We start from the raw sequence: 10,026 nt of genomic DNA on the forward strand, positions 1-10,026 counted from the left end.
CAGATATACAGTGAAAACTCCACTCAGATATACAGTGAAAACTCCACTGAGATTTGTATTGAGTTGCAAAAGATTGAACGCCCCCTCCCATGGTACTGGTGGCTTGATGGAGTGTGTGAAAACAGCACATCTGGCAGAGTGCCTTGGACTCACCTCCTTGTGCTCCTTCCTGCATTTGAGTGCCGTGACGATGTCCTGGTTGGGTCGAGTGGGCATGGTCTCCGACTTGGTGACTTTGGGCGGTGGCGGCGGGGCTTTGAACAGGCCGTCGTCTTTGTGGGAGTTGGTGTCCTTACTGCTGCTTGATAAACTGGCCTGAGGAGAAAGAGGGCAGAGCAGGAATGAAGTTCATATAGAAGTTAGTCACAAAATCTGTTCACTGACGTGTAGAAGATCTGCCACAGCTGAACATTCTCTTAGGCAAACAAGTCTTTAATATAGGTTGTTAACGTGGATGTGAGATGAGGTAGCGTAAAGTTAACAACTTTGAAATCTTACTTTGAAATCCTAGTTGCCAGACAGCAACTAGGATTGAGCTTTTTCTTGCATGGAAAAAGCAGGTTAGCTTAGCAGCTGCTAGCTCTGTAATAAGCTGGTTAGCTTGTCTAGCTAGCAGACAACAGTGGAACAAGCAAAGGCTTACCAGATATTTCCAATACATGTCCGGGTATAATCCATTCTGCCTTTATGATGGCTGTCACAGTGACATCAATTAACTGGTTACAACGCCCTACTTCTCCCCCACCACTTTCTCTATAGCTAGGTACCTTTTTCAGTATGGCATTTCTAACCAGTAAGACGGCCATATCTTACCGGAGCAGTTTGAGATCGTGGCAGAGGAGGCGCAGGTATCTCTTCTGGCTCAGGTTGGTTCCAGTGGCGAGCGTTATACACAGCTTTAGCAGGGGACTGGAACACAGCAAGAAGTTTACGAGTCAGTTTGGTCAAGCTAAACAGAAGCAAAAGATAGCAGCAGATTCAACGCCTTTTGGATTCAACAGACTTTCCCAGACTGACGTGACAACAGTGTCGGGATGTAACGATAACCGTGAGATACCGCGGAAGCAACCATGATTATCGTACCGACCGTAAGCTTTCCGCGCCCACAATATGTTGTCCAATATGCACGCCACGACAAAGTAAGTTCATAATGGAGCTCTATGTGTAAAACATTCTCATATTAATTTCAGTTTCTGCTCGGGTATTGATTTCTGTAAAAATCAATACCGTGAAATACCGTATACATATTACGATATTTTGGTAGATACCGTATTGCACTGTGAAATGTCACATCGTTAAATCCCTACCGCAGTGTATCTTTTACATTCATTCAGCTGCAGTGGCTCAACCATGGAAATGTAAAACTAAAAATCTTGTAAAGACAATAATAAACAAAAACAAATGCTTGGGTGCAAAGCTAACCCCCGCCCCCATCAGACTTACAACAAGATCTTGTACTTGGATCTCAATCAAGCCTTCTAGCTCAAAGATAAAGCTGCTGCTGTGAATAAGCACTACAAAACGGACACATACATATCGCAGAATGTAACGATGGGAGACTGAGACAACAGAATGAAACATTGTGTGACTTATATAACATGAATGAAGACAAAGTCAGTCATTCTGCCAGTTGAGAACAGTAAACGCAGGGAATTGGAGGCACAGATCGACCCAAAGCCTGGCTTGCACTAGGGATGGGCATTTCTAGCAAAAACACTATTCGAAATTCGCTGGCCAAAGTCGACTTTTAATCGAAATTCGAAAATAAAAATAAAAAAGTAAAAAAAAAAATGTAAAAAAAAAAAAGTAAAAAAAAAAAAAAAAAAATGGTGAGTGAAATGTTGCATTGCTTCCCCTGATTCTAAGTCTAAGGCTTTATTAATTAATAGAAAAAGCTTCTGCTGTGGATTTTTAGCTCAAACAAGCATTGCACCACCGAAGTAAAGAACATGTTACATGACACTGACATTTTCGAAAATAAAAAACAGTTTTGACAATCATGAGTGGTTCATTAAATATTTAGTAGGCTCAGGTCTGAGTGCCAAAGGGGTGCCAAAGTCACCCCCTCTCCCTCTTCATGGGATTTCATCCGCCATTCATTTTTCCATAAACCTTGCTTAAAATGCTTATAAAAATTGTTTTACTTGCTCAAACCAAGCGATTCGACTATACTTAGAATCAGGGGAGACAATGCAACATTTCACTCACAAAAAAAATTAAAAATAAATAAAAACATTTTTTTTTCCGAATTTCGACTTTCAATAATAAAAGTCGACCTTGATAATAACAACGATTATTCGAAAATTCGAAATTCGATGCCCATCCCTAGCTTGCACAAGACTATCCGGCTAAAGCAGAACACTGCAAATGAAGACGACGATCCACACAAACACCCCAAATCAAGGCTTGAGTCATACCGTATGAATACGAGCCTGACCAAGAGGTAATAATTAGAGATTACTGCTTGCTCAACACCATAGTCTGTGTAATTACAAAACGGTTTAACTGGCAATTGCTCAAATAAATTACTCACGCCAAGTAAAGGAGAGAAATGGCTTGCGGTGAATTCAGGCAGAGAAACACACAGACACAATGCTAGCTAGCTCCCCAACCTTTTTGGGTCCACTGAAGATCTTTTTGGCTGCGGCGAGGCTGGATTTGTCACTTGGCTTCCCTGAGCGTCCCTTCTGTCCCTCAGTGGTCCCGAGGATGGAGTCTTCAGAGTAGTCGAAAGCATCTGTTGGAGACCAGATTGTGGACAGAAAGGAATTGGCATCAGTGTGTGAACGGATAGGACAAATCTTTAGAGTTGGATTTCATCTAACAGCCGGAGTATGGTGCTTGCTTTGACTGCAAAATAAAATGCATACAATATACTTCAAATGTCCCATCCTTTGGATGAGACCGTTAAACCGAGGTTGTGACTCTCTGTGGTCATTATAGATCCCTTCTGCACTCTTCACAAGAGTTGGGGTGTAACCCCGGTGCCCTGGGGGGGTGTAATCCCAGTGCCCTGGGGAGTGTACCCCCGGTGCCCTGGGGAGTGTAACCCCGGTGCCCTGGGGGGGTGTAACCCCGGTGCCCTGGGGAGTGTAACCCCGGTGCCCTGGGGAGTGTAACCCCGGTGCCCTGGCTAGATTCCCACACAGGGCCTTCCTTCAATTATGGCCAGTTTGGCCACCTAATCGTCCCTCGTTATTACTTAATTGGCACATTCATTCCTCAACTCTCCACCATGAGAGCCGATGTGTGGTGAGCGTTCTGGCGCACAATGGCTGCCTTCCAGAATCCAGAAAGTGTATAGTGTCCCATGAAAAGGGCATAATAATAAAATATAAAAACAAAACAATGACATCAATTAGACCATCATCCAATGTTTCCCAATTTCTGACGAAGATGTCAGTGTGTGGAGGTTTTCGGACCAAAAACTGAAAATTGAGGTAACCAAGTGTACCATGTGCTCCAGCCATGCCGGGCGGGCCCACCTGTATTGCTGCTGGCCTGGCTGTCCTGCGAGTCACTGGTATGGGGGCTGTCCACGCCGGAGCTCAGAGCGGCCAAGGCTGCGGCCGCTGCCTTCTTGGCCTTCTTCCTCTCCTTGGCCTGGGAGCTCTCATCATCACTGTCGCTCTCGCTCAGGTCGTCGAAGCCAAAGTACTTGATCTTGTAGCTGCTGCTGCCCGCCGTGGCGGCGCCCTCTGACCCCTCCACGTCCCCGCTGGCCTCTTTGTCTTCAAAGCCAAAGAACTCCAGCTTGGTCTCCGCCTTGGTCTTTCTCTGGATGGGTCTGAACCTGGAGAGACACCGAGAACACAGAAGAATGTGATTTCTTTTGACCAAGTCTTAACTGAAAATGTAGGAAGTAGGGATGTCCCGATCTGATCTCAAAGATGGGTATCGGGGCCAATCAAGGCATTTCTTTTAACTGATCGGTATTGGCTTTATTAAGCACGCACCTACTCCTTTGTTTGACATCAGCCTTCATGTTAGCATATAGGCGAAACGTAAAGCGCAGTAGGTCTAATGATAGTGCTGAACTCTCTAGGTAAGTAGAATGGTCCGGCATTTTATCACAAGACATTCCAAGTCAGGTGAACAATGTTTTTTGAACGCCGTTGCAGCAGTGCACCACATGCTGTTGCCAGACATGCACAGCCCCTTCTCCTCTCCTCTGATCTTACTGGATGCATCAGGTCTGTCCGGAATGATGACAGTCCCTCCAGGTAGATGGCCGAGTCCGTCTCAGTGAAGACTAAAACATGACATTCCCTGATTTGTCGCCGTGTAGATAGTCTATATGTATAAGTTTGTCAACGTTGGTCAGAAACTTGGAAGTGCTCATTTCTGGTTTGTTAGATTTAGCCTTTAGCCGAGCCTAAAGTCCAGTGGTGTTCAATCTGAAGACGGTGTGCACTGTTTTGCTAGGGTTTCCGGGTTGATTGAACATCACGTTTTCAACGCACCACCATTTCCGTTTGAATAAACTTTTTATGGTTTTGCGGTTTGTGGTCGGGCCACTTCCGTTTACATTGCATGGCCTGCGTCGTTTCCACCAACTCCGACTAGTTGGGTCTGCTGTTGCCTGGAGCTCGTGGCTTCAGGGTCGTAGAATGAATGTGCTGATGTTGCCCAAATTAGCCAGGCTAAGGAGAGCTCATTAAACTATTACTGTACACCACTTTGAAGTGGAATTGTGGTTTATTACTCATTTGAGTTGCCGCACTAAGTGGAATTGATAAGAGCCATCTATAAAGACACCACTTAGTTTGTTTACTTGGTTATTTGGTAAAAAAAAAAAAAAAAAAAAAAAAAAAAAATGCACTAACTGGAATTGTGAGAGCGAGCCATATAAATATATTATTTCACCATCTTTGGGTCATTGAAAAGCACAATACTAATTTAATGAATTTGTATTAGTAGTATGCATTAAAAAGAAAAACGGAACAGCTTAGATACAGTTTTTTTTTTCCTTAATGCATTGCAGAGTTATTCAATTGTCAAGTACATTGGATTGATTTTAATCACTTTAAACTTTAAGTGTGCACTGTGCAACGATTATCTACGTATGTATTATCTAGGAAAATACAAGTATCAGATCAGGACTCGGTATACTCATTAAAAGACTGGGGGCAAAAAAGAAAACAAAAAAGTTGATCGAGACATTCCATAGGAAGGCTGCAGGAAAACTGAAACAAGGAAAACTGAAGAAAGGACCTATGCCAGAAACTATTGGACAACTCGGCGTAAAGGGAACAGCTTGAAAGCCACAGCCGATGGAGGAAGCACCACACCAAAAAAACTGATTAAGAAATAGTGCGTTTCCTCAAAGACGATACAAAGAAAAGGACACTGTGATGAAAATGTGAGGCACATCAGTCAATTAAGGCAAGACTGAATGACTACCATCTTTTATATCTCAATTAGCATGACTGATTGCACTGTATTGAACAGAGGGAAGAACACTGCATCTTACCGAGTGGCTTTGGGTGGCGGAGCGTCTGACTTCTTCTTCATCTGGCCTACCACTCCCGGGTCGGCGGGGGCAGCTGGGGTCGCCAGTTCGTCTATGCCGCGCTCTAAGGAGTCCTGGATGGTGACGTTGCACACCGACAGACAAGAGGGGTGCAGCACCGTGTAGTCCCGTACTCTCCCCCTGCCCCTGCCCGCCGCCGGCTTGGCTGCCGTGTTAGCCGCCGGCTTGGCTGCCGTGTTAGCATTGGCAGCAGTATTACTTGCATTCGCGGCAAAGACACTGTTGGGCTTCGCTCCGGCACACGCGGTTTCAGGGGGCTTGCTGCTGCCATTATCGTTTTCTGCAGATTCAGGGGAGGCTTTGTCAAAGCGACCGGGCCGCCGGTATATCTTACAGTTGGAGGCCCTGAGGGTGAACGGAGAAGCGGGAATGTTATCCACTGATTGTGCCGGAGACGGTGCGGGAGGCTCTCCACTTCTCATCCCTTCAGAGGGGGGTCCATCAGGGGAGTAAGAAGACTGAGAGTCTCTGCTCCCTCCTGGTGCATCAGTAGAATCTTTGCCACGAAGTGAGCCGTCTAGACTGGGGAAAGAGGATACAGACCGCTGGGTCCCTACGGAGTTCCTATCATCAGAGGGGATTGTCTTTGAAAAGGAGGACACGGCTGTAGATTTCAGCTGGTTGCCATCTGATGTGCTTCCGTACCAGGACTGACTATTCTTTACAGCTTGGTCTTCAGATGTTTGCTTGCCTGTGAATGGAGAAAATGTGCTGTGGTCACACCAAACAGTTGACATTACGTGTCATGGATGCAGAGAGGTCTACTATCAATAAAAACTAATAGGCAGAGATAAAAATACAAAATCACAGCCAAGCTACAGAAGGAATATGGACTATTGACCCATGGAATCAGTGAGGGGACTCACTGATGCAGATACATCTGATGAACAATCAGAAATGATGACATCAGGTGAAAGTGAGGCTGGACAGGCTAAACAGGGGTTTTCAAAGTTTGAGACTGTGGGCCTGCCCCAGACATAGCTTGGAAAAAAGGTGCCCCCCTCGCTAAATTCCTGGATGCCTATGGGATCATGATTATGCTATTTAATCCTATCGACATGCACTCAACAATTGAGCCAAGATAGCATGATCTTAGGCTACTATTTGACATACTTTAGATCTATGGTTTCAAGAACTAAAAGCTTTGCCAGTGGTGCAAGAAACCAAATACATAACAGCATAACAGAGGCCATTTCTATTCAGCAATGTTCATATAAGTATTAGTACAGTACGGCACAGGGAGTTGGCCATCCAGACTCATTCAAGGTTTTGTAACATTACAATTATTAGTTTTGGTAATGATTATTACTTACTTGTGAATTTCACTGTTGAGCCTGCACCAACAGTGGTGGTCCCACTGCACTGGACTGAGGCTGTCTTTGTCACATCCCCTTCGTCTGCTTTAGACTGGGACGCACTATGAGAGGTTACAGTCTTGGACTCTTCATCACTGTCAAACCCAAATGGGTCTGCATCACTATCACTGTCCTCAAGCCTGGGCCTTTTGGGGAGCTCAGGAACGTCTGGTTTTAACAGAGGCCTTTTGGCTCCCAATTGAGCCTTGTAGGTGGTCTCGCCCCATTTTGTAGACAGAGTGGGCTTTTTATTGGAAAACAAATCATCAAATTTAGAGCTAGCTTCTCCTCCCTTGCGGTTGTATGTTTTACCGAATCTGGATGTCATGTTGCTTGCTTTATGTTACATATTCCCTGTGGACAGAGGAAGACAACTGTAAACAATAAGTTATACAACATTATTCAGAGAAGAGAAACGTACCTAACTAACTAGACTCGTTAGAATACATCAAGGTTAACGTTACAAGTTACTCAAAGCACAACTTCATCGGCATCTATGCCTGAAGAGGGAATGTAACGTTTAACAATCTATAGTGTACAGTTACCACTAGATTTTGTAACAATAAGGGAATCGGCTAACTACATCTTTGCGGTCATGTTATCTAGCGTCAAACCAGATAGATTAACGGTAACTCTGTTGAGTGACGTTAACTGTCGTTAGCTGCTAGCTATCGTGCTAGTCCTAATAGCATAGATCAGATAACAACTTAGAAAGCGAATTTTAGCTAACCATAGCTTATCTAACTTAAATAAGACTGGCGTTTACGTTAGCACTTATTTCTTACTGCGTTAGCTAGCTAAAATTGGGGGATTTCAGAGTCAACGTTAGCTATCGTCGTACACGGCTAGCTCCTACGCCCGTTAACTCCAGCTAGGCCTGCTCCTGCTTTTAAAGTTACTGTAAAGTTAGCCGTTAGCTACGACAATGCTAAGCTATAGCATTAGCTAACGTTAATCTTCTGTTTACATTCCACATTTGATTATATCAAATACCGGAAATCAGCTTGTGTGTATAAAATATGACGAACTCAATGTACATTATAACAAGTTATATCACTACGCAGAGATACACTGAAAAATCTAAATAACGTTACGCTGCGAGTGCGAAAGAACAGCAACACACTCTTACCTTCAACTCCGATGAACAACCGCTTGTTTTCTAACGTTAGCCAACCGGCTAGGCCTGATCTTCCACTCGGCGCACAAACCAAGCGGATAAACTCCGTTCAATGGTGCAAAAAACAACACTAAAAACACATCACGAAGCCGAATTTGTTCTAAATACAACACCTGCAAATAATAAAAAGTGGTCTAAACGCATCCGCAGGTAGTATATCCTAAATATTGTGGATAATCCGGACTTTTTTGCATTATGTAGTGCTACGGGCGGCCATTAAAATTTCCCCTCCCTCGTTCCCTGCCAAGACCTTTTGAGTGTCGTTCGCCGCAAGACGAGAACTGGCCAATCAGCGGCAGGGATGCTTCCATGTGCTGAGACGTGTTGAGAGCTTTCGATTGGTTGAGCCAATGGTTGTGCCAGCAAACGTGACTATGATTGGGTATAATTTAAACCAAAATAGACGATAGGGGGCACTAGAGGACCGCAAGAGTTGTGAACTTGAAGTTGAGCCAAAGAGATGATGCGCTCCAGATAGTCTTCCCTCTCTTCCCCGCTCTCCCCGCTCGGTGTGTAGGTTAATTTATCGACCAACGTTAATTGATTTTCAAATGAGCTTCCTTTTATAGCCTAGTAGCAATGGAATTAACCTTGACAAATGCAAATGTCTCTAAATCGGTATCAGATTTCAATTGGGCAGCTCCAGAATAACACACGTATACTGTCCTGTAGGCCTAACAGAAAAATATGTGTCCTGTTTTATTTATTGTAGGTTGCAGCAAAATATAAAATGGGATACATATTTCACAGAGGGATACATATGGACACATTCTACAGAGAGAGTGGTTATACTCAAGCAACCACTCCTGCCTTCTACCCATAGGTCATCATAACTTAAGCCACAGTAGAACCTATTAATTGCTGTGGACTGAATGGTCAAAGACCTGCAGCATGTCAGAAACAGAACGCATTTTAGATCATCACCAGTGAGCTTGGCACTGGTCTCGGGCACAGATGGTGTCAAATGAGTGAATACTGCATAATTAAACGGCAGGGGAAAGTAGCCCCAACTGTATCAACACAGAAATGGCCATTAGGCTACTCAGCCTGGACACACATCACAACCTACCTCTCCTTCAAAGTCTGAAAGTCCTCAAAAAGCTGGACGTGGGCATGGGGGACAGCTTTTTGCTAATGTCTGTGCCCAATCAGAAACAGAAGGCATGCTAATTTCCCATGGGAGCCTTGTGAAAACCCAAGGGTCATAACCTTACCATGCATGCACACTGTTAATTAAGTTATTTCTGAGTGAGACCTGTTCTCCATTTTACCCAAAGAAAAGCAAATAAATCCTATTGTATAGCCATATATGTTTAAGTGTGGCCTATAGCTGCTGTCAAGACAAGTCATAGGCTCCAAAGCTACTGTTTACATTTTCTTTCTGTGTTCACGGTGCCAATATTGATGTGTGAAGCCCATGTTGGAATATATATATATATATATAGGATGCCACGGCCCACTACATTTATGTATTTCTAGATCATAATAAAACATGGCCAAAGGTTTATTCTAAGGGGTAAGTTCTTTCCATAATTATGCAGCATTTCTACTAAGAGAAGCAAATTCAATCCAACTTCAGCCACAGTACAGAGTAAACACATTTTGGCATCTGCATGTAATTGGGCCAGCAAATAGATGGTCAGTCCACTCCAAGGCGTGGGGGTGATGAGGTAATGCTGTCATGCCCTGGATGACTGATGGATTGAGCTCAGGCACTTGGCAGCCTGGGCAGTCGTGACTTCATTAACGGGCAGACTTTGGCTCTCAGCTGAATCCAGCGCTACATATAAACTCCCTCTAGCTTGTGTGTGATGTTTTGTTTTGGAGGAAATGAGTCATGCAGCTGTGCCAATGTTTATTGAAAATAAAAACTTAAAAATGTAGAGACTGTGAAAAACATCTTTACAACTCAAATCAAAATTCTGTATAGGAGTTTAGTGTGAAATTATACTTAACAGGAG

The 10,026-nt window shown here is 44.0% G+C and overlaps 1 protein-coding gene across 1 annotated transcript in view; it reads right to left on the reverse strand.

The window, feature by feature from the left end:
* wapla (WAPL cohesin release factor a) overlaps positions 1-8,254 on the reverse strand; it is a 29,104-nt gene extending 20,850 nt beyond the window's left edge. The window contains exons 1-7 of the mRNA XM_083650490.1: positions 8,018-8,254; positions 6,847-7,242; positions 5,474-6,224; positions 3,486-3,793; positions 2,613-2,737; positions 814-909; positions 154-315 (exon numbers count right to left, since the gene is read on the reverse strand). Coding sequence (XP_083506616.1) covers positions 154-315; positions 814-909; positions 2,613-2,737; positions 3,486-3,793; positions 5,474-6,224; positions 6,847-7,216 — 1,812 coding nt within the window. The 5' untranslated portion in view covers positions 7,217-7,242; positions 8,018-8,254. The remainder of the gene's footprint in view (positions 1-153; positions 316-813; positions 910-2,612; positions 2,738-3,485; positions 3,794-5,473; positions 6,225-6,846; positions 7,243-8,017) is intronic.
* Between the last annotated feature and the right edge of the window lie 1,772 nt (positions 8,255-10,026).

Source organism: Poromitra crassiceps, assembly GCF_964638095.1.
Source record: "Poromitra crassiceps genome assembly, chromosome: 14".
Classification (NCBI taxonomy): Eukaryota; Metazoa; Chordata; class Actinopteri; order Beryciformes; family Melamphaidae; genus Poromitra; species Poromitra crassiceps.